We start from the raw sequence: 26,872 nt of genomic DNA, 5'->3' as shown, positions 1-26,872 counted from the left end.
TTTCTTTTTATATCATCAGCATGTTACTTCATATTCTGGTGACAGACTGTCTCCAATACCCTAAAAGGACCAAATTAATGACTTAAAGATACATACACATGTAGCTCTAGTGAAATTATCCACTGTTGTTCCACTTGCTCTACTCAGTATTGCTTTTCAAAGTTCATAAATTTCAGAGGTCAAAATGTAGCAGTGCAAGCAGACTAAACACTTATATTTAAAGTGGAGTACATTCTGCCCTGTAACATAAAGCCAAAATCCGAAGCTATTTCAATGACCTAGTAACAGTGGCAGACATTTGATTTCTTCCTTTTAATAATCTGTTTTTCAAGAAAATTACGTGTATAATATTTTGGTTTTAATGTCTCTGTTAGACACCCATAAGGCATTCTGGTTTTGGCAGAAAGTTTTTGGCAGATTTGTTTTTTAATAATGCACACAGATATTTTCAGGAAGCAGTGCAATATATATTTTTAATGGGCACTGGCAATTGTTTAGAAATGGGGATTTTTTTGCAACAAATCTATATGAATTTTAAAGCTCCTAATGTCTTTTATTCAGAAATCTTCCTACGTATTTTAAGGTCTGATCTCTCCTGATTCGCAACTGAATTTCTGTCAGAGGGATAACATATATACTGGTAAACTTACAGTGTAAAAAACACTATGGATGTCATGTATTGATATATATTGCTTTGTAGCAATATATTTCTTCCTGTATAAGAATAAATATACTCCTGCAAAGCACCACTGTAGAACTATGACTGTGTTCAGAAATACAGGAAGGTAGAGTCAAGCTGTGCTCTTACACCAGTATTCTCGAAGTGATGTAGCTTTCCATCTAGATAAGACTTTAGGCATGTGAGTTAACAGCCACTTGATCTTAGTCAATGTGGTTCCTCACTCTCTTTAATATTCCTGCCTGCACACAGATATGTGATAGCAGCAGCCATGTGCTGAACTCTAGAAACACCATGAATGAACTGATGCTGTGCATGAGGTAGGTAATATCCTGCAGTTTCTCTAGCACATATGTTTTCCTCTGCTCAGTGTCCCATTGACACTGCAGGTGAAAGCACAGGTGTAAACAGGAGGAACCATTGGGAATGTGAGGACCATTTTTTGTTTTGCATGTCATACTCCATTTTTAAAGCACAGTATTAAACAATGACCCTTCTCTCTCTAGAGCTACTGTTTTTAAAAGGAAGTAATACTCTATCTTCTGATGTGCTTTTAATATAATCTAATCATCAGGAAGCTACACTTACTAAGATCAAAATGAGTTTGTTCTCCTTTGACAAAATCGTAATCTAAAAGGGATAATGTGAGTCTTAAATCCCAAAATGTTAAAACCAAATTATACTGTACTTTGAAAGCTAATTATACAAAAGCATACAAAAAGAAAATATCAGAGTATTATTACAATCTCTCTCTATATATAGTATGTGCAAAATTCAATACACAAGGTTCTTGTTACCCATCTGTGGGTTTTCTTTAAAATAATGTTAACCTTAACTTATTTAAACCAGTATAAGTAGTTTGATGTTACTCCTGGGAAACAAAGATTGTCGATACAAGAACCTCCATAGCTTGGAGGACAAGCTGAACATGGGACTCCTACTTTATATGGTGCTTCTCCAATCCAATTCCCCCTGAAAATAAAAAATGAAAAAGAATGCTTAATAATTTCAGAGTGGAAGAAAAAAAAATCATTAACCATACTTGTTTTGAGTAATTAGAGTGAATGCCTCCCCTGATATCCCATAAATGCTCTGTCACTAAAAACATGACATTAGTTTATTTCTGTAGTTTACTGATAAACATTGATCTATCAATCCCAAAAAAGAGCAGGAAAATGACTACGTGAATTCAGGCCAGTAGTATCCATTCCATATCCTTTAGTCTCAGTGGTGAAGTTCCAGTCTTCTTGCTTTTACTACAACCAAGTGATCTTTGATTCTCTGATCCCATGACAGAGTATTTTTTACTGGAGGTCTATTATTTTCGAAAAGTAGCAAAATAAGCATTGGTGCAAGGTTCTCCTTCAGCAAGTTTTTGTCTGGCAGTTATCTCAAAAGCTTGTGCTTGAAAGATAGAAAAACAGAGTGAAACCTTACTCTGGGGTTGCACTACCCTAGGTTCGCAGTGTGGAGCTCTGAGGCTGAATTCATTATTAGAGAAAAGGGAAGATAAAAACTATTTTCACCAGTAATATATTAAAAGGACCCAGACTGGGGTGTTTCCAGAAGTCTCACAGATGGAAATGAGAGGAGAAGGAGGGCTCCTGTCTGGTGAACAGAGGTGTGCAATAGACCCTACAGGGAAAGAGATACAAAGTCTGGAGGGTGATCATATGAAAAAAGGTAACTGTGAAACATCGAGGAACATCTGAAAAACACATTCAGACTTTTAGGGGTTTATATAAACCACAGACTTTTAGAGAATCATGTAACACTCATGATGTAGGCAGAAAGTTAAAATTAGATTTTTATTTAAATGTTATGTCTCACAGACCAGAGAACTTTCCTTTAGTTTGCATATGACGTGGAATAGCAGTGAGTAATGCAATTATTTATGAAACATTTTGTCATCCCCCACCTCCCAGCCAGTAACACTGGATCAAAAGCCCTGGTCTGGGCTGTGCCTTGGAAGAAAGTAGGAATCTCAAATAATTTGCTCATTCCTACTTCTCTTCCAAATGGGTACAGCAGACTAAGTGCTCAGGAAATATATTTAGTCTGATAACAGATATGGATATTCAGAGTTTGCTGAAAACTGCTTTCTGCTTAATTTTCTATGCAGCACATGGTGGATTTGTGTGAGACTGCTGGGGCCTTTCTAAACTGCAGTTATCCTCCTTAACTTTAGAGGTTTTCACTCATGTCAGAAGCACAAATGTTTTTCAGTGTTACAGCATGGCATCGGTGAAAATTACTGCAGTTCTAAATCCTAAATCTTTGCCAAATTCCAACCTTAATAACTCAGACTGGGGCTGCAATATACACTTCCTTCCTCTTTAGAGGAGTTTCTCATGTGCTGGTTACTCAGAAGGACACAGACTTTACTGAGTGGCAAAGAGACTTCTGCATGTGTGCCCAAAGACTCTAAGCCTTATGCCCTTAACTCAATTAAATCTACAAATACAAACTTAATCCAGGGAAGACCACTCAATATAATTTTTGTGACCCTGCAAAAAGTAGATGTGAAAATCATGATAGCAGTTCCTGTGACTGAAAGGTCTACTCAAAATCTCACACAGAGCTTGCAACTTCAGGCTTTGGTTTGCTGTTCGCGAAGCTGAGGGACTTTTAGACTCAGAAAACAGAAAATGTCATTAATACTAACTGATACACAAACACTAAATCAGTTTCCAAAAATGCCTAATTTATAAATCCATTTTATTCCGATATATGAAAATTAGATAAATATTCCAGAAAGTATATAATTTTAAACTTTTTTTTCAAATTAAGATCCATTAAAAAATTCTCACTGAAACTTTGATTTCGTATTGTCCATGTTGTGGAGCTCTAAGTCAGATACAGATTTTGCTGCTTAATCTTTGCTCCCTCACATTCATTTCTTACCATCCTTTTCCAGTAAATATTAAAGACAAAAGGACAGAGAAATTTCCTTGATTTCCAAAGGTGGTTTTTTCCCCAAGTAAATTTTCTTACGAAATCCTTTCTTTCAGTTGCAAAACCTTTAAAAATTCTTTTACTCATGTAACAGCTAGAGTAATGACATATTCTTGCATGCTCTTTACCACAAATGGACCTGTGCCACCAAGATTTTATGGAAAATATGCCCAATGAATTATACTCAGGCCTCTATACAGAACTGTGTCTTTGCCTAACACACAGTCAGAGAAAGCAGCCACTTAGGCCGTCTGTGCGGCTTTTGCAACAGTGGTGCAAACCAGACCGCAAATTGAGGCTCTCCCAGAGCCACACTTCACTGACTCACCCTGCAGCCAAATGTGAGCTTGGGATGATGTCTAGGAAATGCTGGCAGAAAATTAGTTTCTGCATTTCAACCTAACACGGACCTCTGCAAGTTATGGGATATATGGCCACCTATGGGTGTCTATGGACTGTGTCTTAACCGTAACAGGGAAGGCAAGATGAGATAGACTCACATACATAGAGCTTAGACTGATGGCCTTTATATAGAAGCAATGCTTTGGATTATGTGGCGTGGTCATAAGCAAAGGTAACAACATGTATCATAGAATGAATCACAGAATGGTTTGGGTAGGAAGGAATCTTAAAGACAAACTAGCTCCAACCCCATTGCCACAGGCAGGGAATGTCTCACTAGACCAGGCTGCTCAGAACCCCATCCTGTTTGGTCTTGAACACCTCCAGGAGTCCACAACCTCTCTGGGTGAATTGTTCCAGTATATCACCACCTGCACAGCAAATAATTTCTTCCTAATGTCTAATCTAAACCTGCCCGCCTTAAGCTAAAGTCATTCCCTCTTGTCTTGTCACTACATGCCCTTGTGAAAAGTTGCTCTCCAGCTTTCTTGTAAGACTACTTTAGGTACTGGTAGGTACAAAGTCTCTCTTAAGCCTTCTCTTTCCCAAGCCAAAGAGCCCGAACTCTCTCGGCCTGCCTTCCTAAAAGACGTATTCTACCCCTGATCAATTTAGTGGCTCTCCTCTGGACCTGCTCTAACAGGTCCATGGCTTTCTTGTGCTAGGGACCCCAGAACTGGATGCAGCTCTCCAGGTGGAGAGCAAAGCAGAGAAGAATCACCTGCTGGGCACACCTCTTTTGATGCAGCCCAGGATATGTTTGGCTTTCTGAGCTGCAAGTGTGCCCATATAAGCCGTACTGAGTTTTCATCTACAAATACCCACAAGTCCTTCTCCTCAGAGCTGGTTATCAATTCATTCTCTAACCAACCTGCACCTGTGCTTGGATTAACCCAATCCAGGTGTGTTTGGCCATACTGAATACCATAGGGTTTACATAGGCCTACCTGTCAGTAAATTCAAGAGCCTGATCTACAGTGGGATTGCTTACCTGAGGAAGTCTAGCTCACCTCATCTATGCATAAAAGAGCGAAGAAATAAGGAATTCAGAGTAAAGGGAAGTCAGCAAAAGAAGGAAGAAATAATAACAATAGTAATAATAATAATAATAACAACAATAAAAAAAACAAGTTGTTTTGTTCCACACATATCGATTCTTTTTCTTCCTTGTATACCAAAGTCATACATTTCTGTATGTTCAGATGGAAAGCTTGAACAAAGGAGCAGCCCACAGAAAAAAGGCACAAGAAAAGGTCATGCTGCAGAAAAAGGGGTACGCAGTCCTATGAGATGACCGAAACATGCACAAAGGATAAAAAATTAACAAAAATAAGAGAGAGCAACTCACTTTGGGGCATAGTTGCATACCAAGTAAACAGCTCGCCGCCAAACAGATCCCCAGACGTTCATATTGTGGCACGTGTGGATTGCGCAGCCCATTCGATTGGAAGTGGCCCAAACCATCTGAATAAATATTTATTATTGGTGAAGTCCAAATCGAAAAGGAATATACACATAGATATACACATACATTTATTAGAGAGAGAGGAGTATAAATATATCATAGGAAAGTCCAGCTTTGGACATGAGATTTTGAAGAGAGGAAAGTAATTTATATCACCTGTGTGTAATGGGTGCACATGGGTCCGTAACATCGCATCGGGCACCTCGGGTTGCAGTCTTGAGGATAAGGGAAAGCATAATCCTTCACCTCATCATACCATGGCTTTACCAGCTGGAGAATAGATCGATACCTGGGTTTGTTAAAACAAAACAGAAAGAAAAACGTGTCATTTTAGATTTCTTCTCACATCACTAGGGGCACAGTATTAAGCAATAATATTCTTAAGCCAAATGAACACTGACAGAATACTGGATGACGCTTCTATCAGTCCAATGTCCGGATCAAAAAGGTTGTTCAAAGGCTGACAAAATAACTGTTTTGTAGGGTATCCTCTTACCTTCCAGTTCTTACAGACAGGTTCTGGCCCAAAAATCTCAGAAGATAGGAAGGTCCATGGTCCCAAATGCACGTGGCAGCCCAAGCCTCAGCAGATTTGGCAAGAGTTTCATCCCAAACCTGACAAAATAAAGTATCCTTAGCAGTAGAACAGAAAAAAACAGATAATGATCATAGCACTAGAACAAAAGAAGCAAGTACCTTAATCAACAAATATACTGTGTAACACGTCAGATCTGGAAATAAGAAGAGAACTGTGGAGCAGCATGTACAGAATCCAGTGGGATTTGCCCTATTGCTGAACAGAATTTCTGTCCACATCATTTGAGGAAGCCAAGTATTTCAATCTCTCCCTTTGTTTCGGGAAAAGCTCTTCACCAACCAGGCATTTTCCTACCATTTTCCCTTCTGTGTTGATGAGATCCATGTGTGGAGAGGAGTGAAATGTTGGCTGGGACTCAAGATAGAAAGTGAAGAAGAGGAACACAGGGAAGAACAATTCAGCACAGGTATTACATACCCCACAAAACCCCAACACATTTGAAATAGGACCTCAGGAATATCTATAGCCAGAGACAACGTGAGGTCACAAGGTCAAGAAAGGGATTCCAAAAAGGCAAAGACTATGGGTAGTTTCCAGGTGCAGTATGGATTTCACTACTTTATTCTGCACAGGAACTGGCACTTCTCACTGCCTGATGTAAAAAGATAACTACTCTGTAAGAACAGACAGTTTGACTTCTTAAGTTCCCCAGTGTTTGGAACATGACAAGTGAACTTAAACACTGTCTCCTTTATATGCTTTGCCTGCTCAGTTACATGCCTGATTTGTAACTCTGCTGTTTTCTCCATAGAAAAACAGGTTTGTCTCAGAAATAATGGAGATATTGGCAACAGAACCTACTGCACCACTGGAACTGCTGATAAAAAATGCACTGTTACATTACAAGTGCACACAAATCCTAGTATAACTTAGTGTTTAAGGGATACCCAAGTAGGCTGAAGATTCTGGAATTACAGGTATATTTGGAATACCCTGAGTGTTTAGGTGCAGAATAGTTGTAGTGAATTCCAAGTAGAAAGGCAGAACAGAATGTGGTAAAATTGCCTATGTAGACTATCAGTGCTTTTTAAACACAAACACAAACTCATAACTCTTGAGTGGCTATGAAATAAAGAGTATGCTCTCTGAGGCATGAAATAAGAAGCAAAGTCAGAAATAAACTTATCAAAAGATAAAGTGGCTCACATCACAAATATTTTCTGTACTACAGTCCAATAATGATTTCTAACACTGAATTCAATTTTAAGTTCACAAATCTGAAGAGTGAAAACACTGATCACTGACCAGGACAGTAAATCATGCCCTAACTCTAGTACTTTGTGAAATTTCTCTTAGTGAGGATGACAAAATTTAGTAAGTGTTATGAAATAGCTAGACCACTGAACCAAGCTTTTGCGAATACAGAGTGGAAAAGGTACCTCCTCTATTAAAGGTGAAGAAGCACAAGACCAGTAAGACTTCTCAACACAAATCATTTTCCATTCAAGCAGAACTTAGGGATGGTAAAATGGGTGGTGCTTAAAGCAGAGAAGATTTATTTTACACCTGTTCAGAAAATTTTCTAGAACAGTCAAAGCAAATTGTTAGTACAAGGAAAAAAGACAGAAGTCTTAGGAAGAAGCATGCTACAAAGGAATACTCTTCAAGCCAGCGAACACTTAGACTTCAGCTCTGAAAAATTATGGTAGTTTCTTGGAGGAGTTAGAGATAAAAAATCCAAAACCCAGGATATGCTTTAGGGCTTAAGGCGAAGCAAACTGTCCATAAACATTTCTTCTGCTTTGTATCTCTGCCATTAAGTTTACTAGCTGCATGTGGCCAATGTATAAAAACCTCTTTATAATCCCTGTGGTACAGCAGTGGTACAGCCCAAAAAGAGGGCTTAAAGAGTAGGTACAAACATAAAAGAGTGCCTGGGGAGTGTGCCTGAGAGGCTGGGGCCACAGCCAGCATTTGGAGCCTGCCAGGCCCAGGGGAGCAGACGAGCTCTCGGATCCAGCACATGGTTCCAAACACAGCTGCCTGGTGTGCATCCATAAGGGGCTGCTCTGCCAGGACTGTGACACCCCATAAACACCCTCCTTTGCTGGGATTAATCACGCTTCTGGCACGAGTGCTCCTGCCAGGAGGCTGAACATGAGGTTTGCGTGCCTGCTCCCAAGTGACCTGTCTGCACTCCCACAGTAATCTAAACGTGCGCTGTATTCGCACAAACAGCGCCAGCATCCTGATTTCCACCCAGCACATTTTTGTGTACTGAACTGCCTCGCAAAATAGCATGTTGAGTGTTTGAAAGAAATGTGAAGAATGGACTAGGTTTTCACTATTAACACTCTCTGAACAAGGCACAGCCCCTGCCTTGGGCAGAGAGGGCATTTCTAGTTCACTTTTGCTTCTCCTCACCTTCATTTCTGGTTATTAGGAATCATCTGTAGCATTGGATTGGTAAAGTTTTGGGGTGTTTCAAACTCATTTAAAATGTTTTGAGTTTGGCATGTATAGTACACTCTGCTTTCCATTATCTATTCACTCTTGATCCCTCTCTGGACAGATTAAATGTTTGCCAAATGTAAAAAATTAGCAACAAAGAGAAGGAAAATAACTAAGGAATAAGGGGGAGGGGAACATATGCAGCATCTTTAAATTTCCTCCATTCTTTCATTAGCAGGCTGGTGAAAAGCCTCTATAGAGTCCCCTACTTCTATGTAAATAATTTTATTTCATTGGAGAAGTTGATTGCCTCACCTTCCTTATTTTATTTACTTCATTTTTTTAGATGAAATGGTAGTCTCAGTCCTTTTAGGACTAGCTCTAAATGATCACCAGAAGAAGAGAATGCAGTAGGGAGATGTTATAGAGTCTTTCAGCACATGAAGTGAGCCTACAAAATGAAAGAGACTTTTTGCACTGGGATCAAGTGATAGAACAGGAGGGAATGGCTTGAAGCTGAAGGAGGCTTGGTTTAGATTAAATATTAGGAAGAAATTCTTTAGTGTGAGGATGGTGAAAGAAATGGCCCAGAGAAGTTGTGGATGCCCCATCCCGGGAAGTGTTCAAGTCCAGGCTGGATGGAGCTTTGAGCAACCTGGACTAGTGGAAGGTGCTCCTGCCCATGGCAGGAGGGTTGGAACTGGATGATCTTTAAGATCCCTTTCAACCCAAACCATTCTATGATTCTATAAAAAGGCAAACAAATAATACAGGCTGAAGGTGAGAAATATTATCTCATAATGACCCAAATTATTTTAGGAGACTGCGCCATTAGTTCACCTTTTCAAAAAAAGTCTGATCCTGAGTCCACAGTTGTACCAATTTTTATCACAGTTCAGTCCTCTGTTTTGGGCATGTAAAAGAACAGAGCAAAGACATATGGATTTTGAAGCCATGTGCCTTCATTGTTGTTCATAGATAAACAGCACACCAAGAAATGGAAATATATCCCAAAAAGAAAAACTGAATTAACTTGAAAATGAAAGGGACAGCTTCTGTACAAGAGAAATTTAAAAGCTCAAGCTAATTAGAAAAGAATTTAAAAGAAACAGAGTGATAAACAAAATTACAAACACTGAAATATGGGCAATCCAGTGTTCCTACTACACACATCTGATAAAGCTGCCTGACATGAACATAGAATTGTAAAAGAGAAAAAGAAGATTTCCATTCTCAGTGGGTTAAGATCTAAGAAGGTGACTCATCCTGAAATGCTGTTCATGCAAATTCCCAGTGCCAAACCTCATCCACTCCCTGGGGACAGGTAATCTTCATTTGCTGGGTTGCGAGTAGTTGATGAAGAAGTCACCTTCTACCCAATAAAAAGATCCCCTCAAACTCCAGATCACTGATTTGTCCAGCATGGAAAACTCCCCACTCCTCAGCTGGGCCACAGTAGAGTTAATAGTGTCACCACACTTCCACTGACAACTTGAAATTAACATCCTTTGGCCAATTTATTTTTCTTTCTTGAGCCAAAGATTATTTTCCTAGAAAGCTCTCTGACTGTGCTCTCTGTGCTCCCTGCAAAACAACACTTCCAAATTACATCTCACTTGAAAATTGTCAAGAAGACTGAACACAAGGGACAGGACAGTGTTTCTACATGGGGAGATTCAACACCTGAGAGCACTTCATGAGGCAGCTCTGGGGTGTTCTCTGCACTCACACAGCATGTGCTTGCTGAGAGTTAGGAGTAAAATCTTAGCCTCAATAAAGTCAGCAGGAATTTTGTCAGTGAGCCAGAACTCATCCTAGATTTTGTTTGTTTCCCTTTGTGAACAAAAAGTAAAATATTTAATCCCCCAAATGTGTAATAAGCAATAGAGTGTAAACCAAAATCTCTCTCACGCTGAATGAAATTTCAAGAAAGAGTGGGCTTCCTTATCCAAGGAAAGGCTTTTAATGTGGGTCACAGTTCCCTCATACATTCCCTTGCTATAGCTGTTTGTATAGCTGTCTCTCAGTTGTTCTTAAATAATTTCCATGTAAAAAGGATGAAGTTGCCCTTTTGTGCTTGGTTGGAACAGGAGGTCCTGGTCACAATTATGCTCTTAGGTATTAAAACCATGGTGAAGCAGAATAAACATTCTGATCATGAAAAAGAAAAGAAACAACTACAATATTACAAATATCTGTTCACAACATTTGTTGAAGTAATTGGCTGTTCCCTTCCTACTTTGATACCTATGTTTTAATATGAGGAATTGTGTACATGAAAATTTTTAACTATATCTTGAACTTAGAAATATGGTTCTGATCATTTTCATAGCAGGCAGAACTGTAGACCTCAATCATTTAAATGCAGTAGATTTTTCTTTAGTCTGCTCAATAAATGTCGTAGGAGACAAACCTAATCACTCAAATGCTAATGACCTTGTCTCTGCAAGTACTCTGAAATTATTATTAATGGCAACAGATAGCAAGAATTTGTGATTTAAATACAAAGAAAACAGAATACACAGTCATACACTGTATTAATTATTTTCCCATTCTGTGTGGAAATCTGTGGGTAAACTAAATGGTTTTAGAAGCACTTAAATAGACAGCCTTCACTGTTACAAAGGAAATATGAAAAAAGATGTGGTAAGTAGGAATGCTCCTCCCCTGACAGTACCAGGAGACAGATTGTGAGACAGAAGTTGTAGCCCAATTGTGGAATCCATAAAGATACATTTTTTTTTTACCTGGCAGCCTAAGGACTGTGCTAATGATCATTTGCAAAACACTAAAGCAATCCAAACCTGTGTTTTCATTCTTCTTTTGCCATCATGATCTTTAATTTTTCCCAGCTCATTTTTATTGACAGTAACAGGGAAGCTCTCCTAACTTGCAAAAGAGCACAAGAGAACATCAGCAGAGCATTGCTCTGGGTACTAAATACCAGCAGCAGCCCTCAGTACCTCACTGTGTTTGGTCTGTTTGTTGCAGGGGTTTTCTTAATGATATATCAGCCAAGCTAACACTATTCATATTTGTCAATGGTGAAAAAAAATACTTTAAGCAAAAATACACACCCTGGTCACTCATTACCTTTCTAGGAATTCCCTGAGTCAGGGCTGCTGCCCCTAATACCAGGACAGCTGTATATAATACCAGGACGAGATCTGCAGCTGGCTGCCACCAACTGTATAGCTGAAGTGACAAACACAGGGTAGATGTGAACACAAATCCAGTGCAAACAGGTGAAGTTCACTGTTTTAACACATCCCTCTGCAACAGCTTCTTTACACAAATGCAGTTACATGAAGAGATGGCAAATGAAACACTAGGATACGCAGTTTGAAGAGAGTTGCATGGCAACACAACTACAATTTGAAGCAATAAAAATTGGCAATTTGTTTTCTAGTCTTGGCATCTTATTTTTCATTTATATATGTTTACTGTGGATTCATATTAGTGATATTCAGATTGATATTTCACACAAACAAATCTACAGCAATTCTTATGCTTCTCAGAAAGATGGCTAGTATGACCTTTCAGCAATGATCAGTTAAAAAACACGTCTTTGCACCTCAAACATATTATTTTACTCTCCAGTAGCCCCCTGCTTCTCTTTGTTTGCCTAGTCGAAGATCAAAAGCTTTTACTTCCAGAATGGCAGCAAGGGAGAAAGAAGAAAACCTTGACTCAAGCAATTTCTTCCTCTGATAAAAACACTGTGACGCCAAGGGATGAAATCCAACATGTCCAGTCCATCTGTGCAGCTGCATTCCACAGCTGCTCGTGCAAGTCCCCGAGCGGATTAGCAGATGTAGGCTGCTACCCTCCAACACACAGGTCTTGTCCTCGCGGGTCACCCAGCCTTGCTCCGCTCACACCACTGCACGTGCGGTGCCTGTCTCAAATCCCACAGCAGCCTGCAGGGCACACAGGACTCCTTTGCTCCCCTTCTCTTTCATGTAGTCAGACCTATAGCATTTTCAGGTTTAGAAATGTTCTGTAGGACCCCCCACCACGTCCACTGCCCCAAATCTGGCAGAAAGCTTAATAAAACAACCCAACAGCCCTTCTGCCTGCATGCTTTCACAGCAGAATGACTGAAAGAGCCTCGTCTTTTTGCTCCCACTTTCTTCGCTACATACTGTGTGATGAAAACATATGAGCTCATTGGAACTTACAAAGAGATGTGGCAAACTTTATATATTTATTTAGGCTCTGAAATCATTTGGACTCTAGACTCTCTCTCTCTGTCTCTCCCTCTAAGAATATGACTTTTTTTTTAATCTCAACAGCCACCTGTGAGAAATTTCTGTGTGTATATTGTAATTGGTGCGTACCACACATGCAGGTACTTTCTCACATGCAATAGGTAATAATTAGAAAGTATACACAGAAAATCGTCGGTCTACCCTCTAGAGAAAAAAACCTTAATGGGATTCACAGTTCTGTATGTCATTCTTTTGCAAATAAACAGAGGGTTAATACATCAAGCTGCTTGTCCAACAATCCCCTGCAACTCAAAGTAAAACTGTGCAATGTTTCATAGTCAATTTACTCTCATATATCCAAACCTCCAAACATGTGAGTCACACTTATGAAGAGCTCAGTATTAGGAGGTCTGGCCTAATCCAGGCATCACCAGACATATTCCCAAGAAACCTCATTGCCAGAAATACTTTTCTTATGAAAATTCAAGTCTGTGTTTTACTTAGGAGTTTATATTCCTGGATGTCTATGTAGTGCAAACACAAAGTGTTGTCATTTGAAGCTTTGCCACTGTTAGTAGTCAATTTTTTTCTTCTAAAGGTTGTCTGCACTTCCTTTCATGTTTGGCATCAGGCTTTTAGACAACAAGAAATAAAGAAAATTGGTATGCTGTCAGATTTAATAACAATAAGCTTCTCTGATATGCTATTATTTGTTTAGCTTTTGGAAAAGTTAAATATCACAGCTATATATCTTAAAATATTCTGTGCTTTTCTAACCTACTACAAGACATATTTTAATTGGCAACAGCTTATCTTAGAAGTGGTAACAAGAAGGACCAAACTGTGGAGAAGGACAGCTCCATGTCACCCTGACAATTGGTCAGAAGTCTGAAAAGGAGCATGTCTGGCCCCTATAATTTTAAATATGATAAGAACAAATTGTATTTTCTTAGAAATACAAAACGTGAATGTATTTGTTTTGTGGTATTTCGTTTATCTTATATACAGAAAAAAAAATCTACATTTTGCTTTTCTTTGTTACTAACCACTGAAGCTTTTCATAAAAAAAAATGTTCTTAATTTCTTTAAAAGTTTTCAAAGAAAATACTTACTATTTTTAAAGCAGCTCTAGCAGAAAGATGTGGCAGCATGACATAAAAGAAAACACATAGAAGCTCCTTCTTTCTGCAGACTAAAGAATAAGAACAATAGTTCTTTATTCTCAGAAGAAAGCTCAATTTAAGATTCTTCCTCTTGATACAGATTACAGATATCACTGACAGATAGGAAGATGTGCAAAACCAGTTCATTCTCAGTTTCATTAAAACGGACTTCAAACCCCATCCCACGGCACCTGCAGACGCATTCATACATGGAAGCACCTGAGTTGAAGACAGGATTCTGTGCACAGAAAACAAGCAAGGGACTATCCTGGGACTTCCATCTTCTGCTGCCTCTAGGATACACATTTTCACAGAGCTGTGACAAACTATTTATCTTTTCAGGTATAGAAAAAGTACAAAAATGTTGAGAAGTTTAAGGTTACTATCATCTCCATTCATGTATGAAACAAAGTACTGTGTACTTTGGATCAAGATTCTTGTGAAAAATGCCCTGTCTCTGTTTATAGCCAAGAAGTTCAAGAGGTGCTACATTTAATAATAAAGGAATGTCTAATTCCAAGGCCTCTGGGCAGGCTGCTTTTCTATCTGAGACTTTACTAAGTTGTTTTTTGTTTGTTTAAACTCCTAGAAGGCTTTCTGCTAATACTAAATTTAAATAATGTAAATATTCTTTTCTAAAACACAATCAAAATGGATGTTTTAAAATTGTCATGCATAAAACACTGGAACAGAGCTCTAGAACCAAAGCAAGTTTAACACAGTCATTCTTTTCCACAAAATCCATCAACAACAGCATTTTTGGGGAAGTTTTTCAGATTTTTCAGGAAGTGCTTTCCAGGAAGGGTCTTTTCCATTCAGCTCTTGAACAGGTCTGTCATTCACTCTGAACATAACAGATGGCTTTTGTGCTTCTCATTGGTAACATCCACTTGGATTTGACCTTAGATGAACACTAGTTACTGAGACTGAACAGGCTTTCCTAGCTTTCTGTCAATGAAACTGCTGGAAAAATGGGCAACCCTCTTCATCTCAGCGACAGCCAAGTAGTTGAGTGCTGCATTATTGACAGTGATGCACTAGGAAATATGTAAGTGATGATAAACTCATCTGTGAGGCAAAAGAGAGCTAGGTAACTATTATGCCAAAATCAGCAAAAAGTAAGCTCCATTTACTCCTGCTTTCTCTCAGCTCACTGTCAGTTGCCATGTTGTGCCTCTGCTGCAGAGAAAGGCTGAGTATGCAGGGAAACAACTGCTTCCTCTCCAGGCTGTAATCCAGACAGATGGCATGAACTGTAACCATGTGAACCACATCAGCTCCCCCTATATTATTCTAATTTTTTTGAGAGAATCATTTGTCCATGATCTTCAGACACTCCTGGCGCTGGGTTATGGTATTAGGCAGATGGGACACACTCAATTGGCTAAACAGAAAAACAAGGGGTAAGAGGCAGAAACTGGAACCAGTGAATACATTCCACCATTATACCCCTTCTCATTTGTTCTTACCTCACTTGAGAATTCCCAGCATTGAGCAAGCTAAAAACCATGGCCAACTGGGACAGGAGGCCCACACTGGGGAGCCTCCAAGCATCTTGAGCTCTCATCTACCAGAAGATTGGAGAGGATTATACTTACTTTTATTTTATGCTCTGGCATGATGAAAAGCATAACTTTTTACCCTGACTCATCATCTGGTTACTTTATTTCAAATTTTACCATGTATACAGGATTTAAGGGAACAAGACTACTGAATGGGAAAAGTAGGCTGCCAGTAACTTCTACAGCAAATTCTTCATTGAATTATGGCACTTGGGTCTTCAGACACGCACAGTTAAAATGATGGTCCTAATCTCGTTTGACATCTAAGGGTCTTGTTCACTAATTTAACAAAGGAACTGTAAATGGAGTGCAACTGTAATTTGATCTAATGTGCAGAAGTATTGTTATGACATGCACATGCAAATTAAGGAAAGATAATATGCATCTTAATGCCAAGAAAACTGTCAGGAAATGTGTAAAGGGTAATTTTTAAAATGAAAAAGGATAGAAATTCTACTCGCAGTTTAAAAACGCATATGAAGATTAATTATCTGAGGTTTAGAGGGAAATATTTATGTTAGACATTTGGAAATAATTTCTATTCCTAAGGTAAAGTGTTTGCCAAGAGATGTGACCAAGACAGCATCACTATATGTGTTCAAGAGTAGACAAGATGAAAACCATATGTATGTAATGCAGAAGGAAGTCCTGCAACAGGCCAGGGATAAAGTACATGAATTAGGAGATTCTATCCAACTTGTTAGACATAAATCTTGAAGGAACTAGCCCTGCAATCCTTACTCACAGGCATGTATGACTTCAGTGGGACCATATAAATAAGCCAGGGCAAATGACTCAAGAACAAAATGTCCTTAAAGATTTAGAATGGTCTGTAAAACAACACATTAAAAATTAAAAATTAAAAAAAAAAAAAAAAAAAAAAAGAAACAGGTCGAGAAGTTTATTTATCAGAAATGCTATTGAATTGGAGAGAAAACCTAACTCACACTTTCCACATCCATACAAAAGGCTTTCAATATTAAACAGGACTTTGGAAAAATTGAAGTAGGTTTGTTGGGGTTTTTTGACTTTGTCAAAAAAGCTTACTGCACATTCACAGAATATTTTTAGGATCACCTTGACAGTAAAATGATTTTATCAAGACTTTCAATCTAAGATGGGAAATAATAAGGGAGCTATTTGCATTTGTGAGGACTAACTGGGTTATACCTTGCATCTCTGACCTGACTTAGGAAATTACCTGCAAATTTTCTGGGGAAAGAAGTATCCAAATACATCACCTCAGCAAAGAGAGTCATTCCTGGGCACATATTTCCAGCATGACACATGTGGACTCCTTCACAAGACCGCAGGAACTTCTTTTGGAACACAATTACTTTTCTTCTACAACAATAGGTTGTTTCCCTTGTTTAGTCTATTATGGCCTTTTATGTGGATTTACTAGAAATTAATATGCTGAAATTATTCATTGTCTTCCAGTTCCTCTGCCATCAGCTCATGAGAAACATGAAATAACTCCTGGGTAGCTAAACTAACTCATTTCAGGCTAGTCTGGAAATCTTTTACTACTTTGAGTTGTACAAAGTGAGTCAAAGCAGCAAAGTTGAACCAGGGGCAAATTTTCCCAAATATAAAAGTGCAGTTACATATCACTGACCAAAAAAGAAGGGAAACTGTGCCTGAACATCTTCGAGACATTAGCAGGCTCAAGTTTATCTAGAGCACTTTTTGCACTTAAAATCTTCAGACAGCATTCCACAAACATGTTCTCGAGTATGTAATCCTGCCCCCTCTATTATACTTCAGACGTGCTACTGCCAGGCCACTAATAACTGTTGATCCATACTGGGTTCAGGACTCATCCTTGCAGACGCATCCTTGCAGATCCAGCAGTAAAAATACTTATGGCTTGTCTTTTGCTATGGCTCTTCAACAAGTTATTCAGATCATCTCAGAGAACTCTTAAAAAACCCCAGATTTTCTCATTTTGCATGGGAATGCCATGGAGGATGGTGTTGAGTGCTCATCGAGGCCCACTTATATCGGTTACTGCATCTACATGCAAAGCTGTAAAGACCATGTCTGTACGTAAGCAACTGCTCCACCAGCTTTCACACAAACACAGTGGTGTGAGTTACAACAAAGGCCATACAGACTTTGAAGAAACTGGCCTCGAGCAGGAATGACTGCAGGAAAAGGAAAAATAATTTCTGATCCTCATAGGAACAGATATTTCATGAATAAATGCTTTAGAAGCTTAAAGATAGTACCAATGCACACTAAAAGATATTTTATGAGACTCAAATTTCATTTGGCAACGTCTTTAAAATATTTACTGGCCTACCAAATATCTGAGATGTTCCAGAAAGGCAACACGGGTCTCTATAGCACAGAATTAGTATTCAGAAAAAGGGATTTCTTTGTTCACATGCTTTCACTGGATCTACATATGTATATACTCTTCACACTGGACAGCTGCTGGCAACTCTACACCTCACTTTTTATGAGTTTTATGGAATCTTTCTGCTTTCTCCACAAAAAATATGCAAAGACAAGTTGATGGTTTTCACTCTTTGTTAGGCCAACAGTGTGGTGTCATCTTTCTTTCTGCAGGTATGCCCTCAGCTTTTGAAGCACAAACAAAGACTTTCTTAGGATAAGGAAGAAGAAGGTCCAAATTAAAATAAAGACTCATGAATTCTGCATGATAGGCCTGGAGGTTCTTGTTTCCTTTCATTTTCCTTCACGTTTACACTGACTAGATTTGTACCTGTAGAAAATCTTCCAGTTGAAGGCATCAGGACTCCAGAACCAGAACCAAAAGCAGGACTACTTTAAAGTCTAACACACTGGATATCAATGTACCAACAGAAAGACTTACCAAAGTGTAACTGGCATAAGACCAGTTTCTATCACTGGGGACTGACACAATGCCTCCCACCATGTTTGACTCCCCAGCTTTCTGCTTTTTCATGGGAGGCTGTGTACAACAACAGGCTGGGACAGCACCCAGACCCACCTCTCATCCAAACTCCTACAGTACATAAACCTTCTAGACAATAAGAGTAGAGAGAATACTACCCAAGCAGTGTGAATTATCTCTAACTGCACTGAACATGTGAGAAGAAGGCTATATCAGGGAGAGGAACAGAATGTGTCAAATAGAAAAGCCCCAATAAAAGTTGGGTGCGGAGAACTGGAATCACAAGAACCAAACCATGCAGCTAAACTCTGAAGGGGTTTTATTTCCACCAGGAAGGTAGAAATAAAAGCAAATGGAACTGCACAGAAGTGAGACTGTGATACAATAATTAACGAGAAGAACAGCTCCTAGCAGAAGTAGGAAAAACCAACAAAACATCATTTACTATGACAGTATGACAGTGAACAGAGAAAAGATGAAAAAAATCTTCTTCTAGTGCTTCAAAACTGCTTAGTTTTTTCTCTATTTCAACACACTTACAAAAGATTTCCACAATCTCCTGCATCTGTAAGCAATTCCAGCTCTTGAACATGTGACATCCGTTTTAGTCATTGTTAGGGAAAATGGGATAGGCCATTTTCTTCACTGCCCCAGCACTTTTCCATAGTATTCAGGAATGGAACACACATTCTGTAAGGTTCTTTCAAGTACAAATACACGTTGTCTGCTAGTAATGACAATGTGTTCATTGTCTTATTTATGAAAATAAGCACTGAGAAACATGACATCTTTTTTATATAACAGCAGCAACCTCATGTCCCTGTAAGACACAACAGATCTGCACCACACACTGAAATTATTCAGAGACCAAAGAATGAACAAAGCAAAGTCAGTTACTGATAGAAGTGTTTCCAGTCTTGGTATGACTTATAGCACCATGTCAAGGCCTCCCTACCAAAATCCTTCTGTAGTCAGAGGTAAGAAGTTCCATAGATGGTGCCATGACCACAATGCAGATGGCAGAGCACACCAAGTGTGATGTTGCTCACTGACCATTTTTTGCTCTGTAGTTACATGGGGCACACACAGACTTACACAATTTTAAAAGAGAATTGGTGGCAGAGGAGTGGCTGCCACTTGGGGTTTCGGGCTCGAGTTGCACCCTGGATCATGACCTACACACCTTCCATGTTGGAAGCAGACTTTGCCTCTGACTTGATTATGATAATCAAGAATGGCAATCATGTCATTCTGAGAAATCAGCTTGAGGTGCTGATCTGAATCCTGCTGCATGAAGTCACAAAGTATTTTCAGACTGGAAAACCAAATGTAAAATAAAGCCTTCAGTCTTTGCACTTGAGCCAACTGATGGTGCTGATGCTGCCAGGAGCACAGGTATACATCCTACAGCTGGTTGCTACTGGCAAAAGCAATAGAAGGCAAGAAAAAGAACAGCATGCCAGCTGTAAGGAGCATGATTTCAATCTTGACTTTGTATCTATGTTGCAGCAAAGCTGCAGCAGAACACTCACCAATATAGATAAAATCTTGGCAGTTTATGTATTTGAGTTCATTAAAACAGATTTAATCTGGGAAGCTTGCTTTCTATTTACAAGGGTTTTTTACTGAACTGGCTAAGAACACTACACTTACAAAACCCTTGGGAATATGACAGGGTGCTGGCTTCACTTAAGCAAACTGCAGGAGCACATTTCTAAAACACACAAGCCAAGGAAGGGTATGGTAGGCTGCCATTCCCTCAGACATTACAACAAAGTTTATTTATGCAGAATCAAAGGAAACATCAGTGGAGAGCACAGCAATGAAAATGATGACTGAGCTTGACTTCTGACTGCTCTGGGTTTTCTGTCTCTGACCTTTCCACTTAACCAGACTTCAAACTCAGCCTATGGTCTTCATCCTGCAATATTCTGAGAGCACTTAGCATTCTGAGGTGTTGCTGGGATGTGCTGAACAGAATATATGATGAAACCCAGATTTAGGTAACATCTGTGATAGAAACACGTCCAAATTGTTAGTTATTAGTTGCTATAAAGGAGGAGCTGTTATTACTGACATCCCATTTTTATGTCAAGCTGATGGTGTCCTGTTTCTCAAACTTATTGACTGCTGTCATATGAGAAACTCTGTGACTTTAAGCATTTATTATGGGGCTGCCACAACTTGTCTGTACTTTCAAAACAGTGTGAATACCTTAATAACGTGAAAAAAAAAATCTGGACAATCTACATTTAATATTAGAGGCCCACATTATGCATGCATGCCAAGTTGGAACACAAAGTAGCAAACACTGTTTTAGCAGTAGTGCTAAATATGAGAGCACAGTGAATGTGTAACTTCTATCACACCTGAAGGAACAGATATTTCCTGTAAGTATTTTCCAATAAGGGGAAAATGTGCCTGCCACATACTTCTTTTGAGCACATTGAAATCCTACATACTAGAGAAACATTGAAAAGCAGCATTGTATTTGATGGAAAGATAAAGGTATTAGGTGCACACAAACAATATGCACTAAGCAAAACACATGAAGAGGAGACAGACAGGGCATCAGGTGAATTACTCTGCTAACACAGTGTTACCATATTGCTTCCATACATACTATGTGTGAAATAAATTAGAAATAGGCATTGGGTACATTTTTTCCCACATTAGGATGATGACTTTCAGTGTACTCCACAAAAACTATGGGGCTAATGATCAGCACTTTAAGCACTTTGTTTTGAATGTGATCACACACTGTTCCTCAGGCCAGCAAGCAATTAACTCACCACTTCACTTACTTCATTGGGACTACACATGGACATGAAAATTGAACAGGACAAGAGGTTCAGAGTTCAGTATTTAGCTTTTTCTTGTGGAAGCTAATGCAGCTTGAAAAATGTAAAGACAACATTTTAGTAGCATTAATAAATTAAAAAAATATTTAGTTAACTAAACCATTGCAATTTGTTTAAGAAAACCAGATCCCTGATTTGCAGTTTGTTTTACTCTGAAATAAACAGTTCACTTACCATATATTCCATGTTGGAAGCAGGTGGGAAGACTTTGCCTCTGACTTGATTATGATAATCAAGAATGGCAATCATGTCATTCTGAGAAATGTATCGCTTCTGCCTGGCTTTGGGAATTTTTGCAGAGTCCAGATGAGCTGCCAAAGCCGTCTTGATGTCAGTGAAATTATTGTCTGACAAGAATAGGTCAGTGGAGTTGGGTAACACTAAAGCACTTGTTTCACAGAGAATGGAAAATAAGAGAGTACAACTGATTGCAGCAATTACTGTCATTTTGGGGCCAAAGGAGATAGATAGGCCACAGAGGTACTCTACTTTAAGTCAGGGCAGCAGAAAGCAAACCTGTAGAAGAGAAGATACCAAGGATGTGATTCTGTACATCTGGGTAGCAAGACAAAGTGAATTAGCAGGCTGTGATCAGAAAAATCATTCTGTCAGCTCAATCATAAAAAATCCAGGCAGAACACGTGTTGCTGAGCAATTTTCAATAACTGCATTAAGTGATGATGGTCTTATTACAACACACCAAATGAAGTATCATTATACCACTGATTACATGGTGAGAGCTAGTAGTATTCCTGAAATAGTGACAGTGCCATCACACCCGACCAGTCCATAAAGCACACTGTAAATCTTAAATGGGGAGACTGCAACAAACCTCACATCATGTTTTCCACTGAAAATTAAAAAGACATCCTAGGCTATGCCTATCCCATAGGCATGGACTGCTTTGACACGATGTGGCAGAGATAAACCACTAGGCAAAAGCAAACATATACAGCATGAAAGCAGGACAGCTTAGAAACAGCATTCAAGTCTTAAGTTCACCAAATGTGATGAGCATTGATAAAACTGCATGCAAAGCAAACTTATGGAACTGAATGGCTTACCTCTGGATAATACCAAGAAAAAAAAAAGAACAGAGTCTATTGTTCTCCCAGTATATATAGCACTCTCCTATGTGATGATATGAACCTTTGTGAAGAAAGTGTCTCTTATTACAACCTCCCAAAGAAGAAAACTACGCTGGTTGTGAAGCCTCTGGCCAGAGGAGCTGCTGACAGCCTTTATATGTCCGAGCCTGTGTGAGCCGGTCCGGGCAGTGTCCCGGCGGGTCCCGCTCAGCCGGGCGGGCGGGAGGGGCTGTGCCGAGCGCACGGCAGCCATTGGGTGGCACCCCGGAGGGTGGGTGCTTTGGGGACTCAGTCACACCCCCGCCTGATGCAGCACGGAGGCAGCGTGCAAGACCCTCTATTCGGCTTTTCCTTTTTTTTTTTTTTTTCTTTCTCCCTCATTTCCCGAGCATCATGCCGCCTCGGGAAGCGCTCTTTCACGCAGCTCCGCGAGCCCCCACGGCGCAGCGTGGAGCGCAGAGTTTTCAAACCTGAGTTTGTTGTCCCGGTCCCAGGAAACGGAGCCCGTGCAGCGCCGTGCCAGCAGCGCGGTGTCCCCGGCGGCAGCCCGGGCCAGGGCCCCGCTCCATCCATCGCCGGCCCGGCAGCTGTCCCAGGGCTGTCCCAGGGCTGTCCCAGGGCTGTCCCAGGGCTGTCCCAGGGCGGCCCCGGCCGCCGCTCGCCCGCTGCTCCTGCTCCCTGGCCCCCCGCTCCGGGCAGAGCTGCGGGCGGCCGGGGCTGTCCCACAGCAGTCACCTGAACGCCTGCCAGTGAGGAGCTACGGCAGCGGCGGGACCGAAAGCTCCAGCCAGTGCCAGGGAGACATCTGTTCCCCATTAGCTAGCCTATAGCTGGAATTATTTAAGCTCAGAATGGTCCAGCCGCTCACACAGCAGAGCTGAGGGCATAGCACGGAGGCCGTGACGAAAGCGAGCAGAGAAGCAGCAGCAGCCAGCAATTGTGTGGTGGGGACAGCCTATGGGAGCTACACAATGTCAGGCTGACCCCCCACTAGGGCTGGGCGACCTGGGGCAGCCTGTGAAACGAGACCCTTAAAAGTGTAATTATAGTATTTTGTGCCATCATAAAGGAGCTAGGAGGGAGAAACACAACAGGTTTGCTATTACACCAAAATTTACGAGTGCTCAAAAGTTTCAGTAGCTCTGTTAGGGAGGCAATATGGGATTTAAGTATTAAGGAAGTGCAGTCCGGTAGTTGGAGCGCGGGGCTGGAAGCCAACACTCACGCTCTCCTTTTGGCTCTGCTGCTCACTTGCTGTGTGGCCTAACCCAAACCATTTAATCTCTGTGTGCAATCTCTACAACAGTATAATAGTCTTCTACAGACATGTCGTAAGGATCAAATGACTAGTGTTTGATAGTGTACTTTGTGATGAAAGGTGTTAAGTATAAAGTATCATAATTAGTTACATTGCTATTGTATACTCAGCCTGTCCAAAACTGCTATTAAAGCTGCAGGTATTCCTTTGCATGATTATACAAGAAACTTGAAGACATAATTTGTCCTCGCAAGACTAGATATTGGATGATTCGTTTAATTCAGTTTTCTGTCTTCTGAAATGAAATTCGTATTTGTTCATGTTAATGTCAAGAACTGTCTTCCCATTGTTTGAATATAATAAGAATTCTCGGCTCCTTTGAATTGCCGCAGGTCCTTGATTTCATCTGAGCTGCAATAAGTTATCAAAGGGAAGACACCAGCTTACCATGTCAGCAAGTTCAGAGGGTAGATTTTACTGGTTAGTCACATTTTAGAGTGCTACAATTATTTCCTTGTACCTCATGGCAGCACTTGGCAGCTCTTATGATATAGGGCACTATACAGAACCACAAGGATATACAAGCAAATGTGAACTAGCCGTAGCTTTCCCATCTGTGAAACTGAGCTGTACTTCCCTACAAACAGACCAGTTTATGAGAAAATTCTTTTCTTTCTTTTACCATCTAATTCTTTGTTTCCATGTCAACAGGCAGTCAGTGCAACTACTCACCTAGACATAAAAAAAACCCCAACATTCTGAGCAATGCTAATATGCATTATTGCAGAAAGTGTATTGTGAATGTGAAAGGCCTTAGAGCATGAGAGTGTCTCAACCCCCGTGTGCTGCACTGGTCAGTTGTCAAGAAGGAGATGCCAATAGTGAAAGTGTGACAGTAACTCTCAGGCTTGTCAAGTAAGATAGTGAAGACAATCACACCCACATGTGTGTTCAGTTTTCTTCTGAAAGAGTCAATCAGCAGATATGCAATGAAATTTAGCAAGCAAGACCAATGAAGCCGCACTAAAGTTCCCGTGAAGGTCTGTGCCAAGGAGAAGAATGTCTAAAATGAAGAGGAATGAAGAAAAAACACATCAAAGATGTTTGCAAGCAGAAAAATAAAAATTGGATAGAACCATCTGCAACATACACAAAAAGAACTATTTCCTGACTTTTCAGCCTTCTCCAAAAAGACAAAGCAAACAATCAGACCTGTGATAAAAGACCATTACAGGCCAGAGACAGAGCATCAGTGAGATTTTGAATGAGTCAAAATATCTTTAATCCTAATTAAGAACAGAATGTGCCAGCCAAGATGGCCACAAAGTGGTTACTGAGCAGCCTGGAAAAAAATAAAGGACAGTAATTCTTGTGCTTAATGTCAGCAAATGTTACCAGTGAGAAAAGTTATATAATCAAGAATAAGAAAGAATGTAGAAGAAACTAAGAAAGAAAAACATCTCAGTTTATCTTCTGAAAGACTCAGTTCTAGGAAATGGACTAGATTTCAGGGTTTTTTCTAGAAAATATCTGCATTTTCACAGAACCAGTGTTCATGTGTAGGAAAAAAAGGAGAAATGGAAATATAACATATTAGCACAAGATCTAGATTTTATCTGGGCCTTAGGCCGTACAAAGGCATGGATTAAAAAGAACAGGATATAAGTTTATTAAATGTAGCATCTTCACCTTCACTGCACAATAAAAATGATGAATCACAATAGTCATGGTTCTTCTGCAGTGTATTCCTTTCATTGAGACTATAAATTCTGAATTTCTGAGTAATGGGTGATTACCCATTGCTCAATAAAGTGGGATGAACTTCATCATGTTGAGTGATATTTATTTTAGTAAATGAACTAAGAATTTATAAAAGCTGAATTGTTGTAATTTAAGAATGAGTAAACTTAAAGCAAAATAATTCTATGATGATTGCTAATATTAAGTAGTTAAGTTTGAAATATTTATTATAATTTATTTTACTTATGAATTACTTGACAATATCTACCTGAGATTTGAGATACTTTTGATATTATGTCTGTAGTGGCAGACAATAGTTCATACAGTTGAAGTCTAAAATGCATTTGGTTTGGTTTTTTTTTTTTTTTTCCTCTCCTGTATCTCCAAGCACAGTAAAGTTGAAAAAAAAATTACACATTCATATTTCATATTTCTCAATCACATCAGACACCCTGGAAAGCTGCTTGAATAACTCTGAATATCACTGACTGTATTGACTATGTCTTTGTTAATTACACTAATGGTTTAAGCACTCAGCTAATATATAGACAGTACTTTTGGTGCCTTCATCTTGAACGGAATCCTATCCAATTTCAAATTGTACCAAAGATAAAAGCTTCAAACAAAGAAGATAGAATAAGTATGATATGGACAGTCATATTCTCAGAATTTTACTTTTTTTTCCAAACAAGTTGAAAATATAACTTTCACCAACACAAGCATAAATATCCTTAATATACTGTGTAGCCAATGGCAAGGATTTGGGTGCAAACAATAATAAAATTGGCACATGGAAGATTCATGAAACAATTTCACAGAATTTTTAGGGTTGGAAAGGACCTCTGGAGATCATCTTGTCCATCCCCCCGACAAGGCAGGGTCATGTAAAGCAGGTGACACAGGAACACTCCAGGTCAGTTTTGAATGTCTCCAGAGAGGAAGACTCCCCAACCTCACTGGGCAACCTGATCCAGTGCCCGGGCACCCTCAGTGTAAAGTTCTTCCTCATATTGAGGTGGAACTGCTTGTGTTTTAGTTTATGGCCATTAGTCCTTGTCCTGTCACTGGGCAGCACTGAAAAGAGTCTGACACCATCCTCTTGACACCTATCTTTGTGATATTTATACCCATTAATGGGGTCACCTCTCAGTCTTCTTTTCTGGACCAAACAGGTCCAGCTTCCGCAGTCTCTCTTGATAAGAAAGATGCCCCCAGTTTTCTCAGGTTTGTCTGTTGTTACTGGCAATATATCAGTAGCATAGAAAAGAATTAGTAGAAAATGAGGAACAATTATTTATAATGAGAGGAAATACTAATTACGTGTATAAAGAACTCTGCTCTGCCAAGAAATTCCTAGCGAGTAGAGTGGATGCTAAAGAGTTGTTGCCAGTCATAATATAACATTTCTTAGAAATGAGGTAATTAGCACACTTTGAGGCACTGATAAAATCAGAGTTCTTCTCACTGACACATCAGCAGAAACTACCAGGCTAAGTGTACTTGTCATTTCAAGCATACATTTTCCAGAGTTTCTTTTGGTTATTGTGTCACATTTCACTACTTTGAGTATTCCTTAGGAATCTTATCAGAACCAGCATAATGAAAACATATGAAT

The 26,872-nt window shown here is 39.6% G+C and overlaps 1 protein-coding gene across 1 annotated transcript; it reads right to left on the bottom strand.

The window, feature by feature from the left end:
- On the bottom strand, positions 1-22,361 carry PI15 (peptidase inhibitor 15). The gene is made up of 6 exons (XM_066332460.1): positions 22,236-22,361; positions 21,346-21,687; positions 5,998-6,116; positions 5,658-5,790; positions 5,385-5,500; positions 1-1,651 (listed from the first exon to the last, which is right to left on the bottom strand). The coding sequence occupies exons 2-6, from the start codon at positions 21,616-21,618 to the stop codon at positions 1,516-1,518; spliced, it is 777 nt and encodes a 258-aa protein (XP_066188557.1). The 5' UTR covers positions 21,619-21,687; positions 22,236-22,361; the 3' UTR covers positions 1-1,515.
- Positions 22,362-26,872: the final 4,511 nt, after the last annotated feature.

The sequence above is a fragment of the Sylvia atricapilla genome, chromosome 1, assembly GCF_009819655.1.
Source record: "Sylvia atricapilla isolate bSylAtr1 chromosome 1, bSylAtr1.pri, whole genome shotgun sequence".
Classification (NCBI taxonomy): Eukaryota; Metazoa; Chordata; class Aves; order Passeriformes; family Sylviidae; genus Sylvia; species Sylvia atricapilla.
The sequence above is the reverse complement of the archived record's forward strand: the minus strand, read 5'-3'. Positions and strand labels throughout refer to the sequence as shown.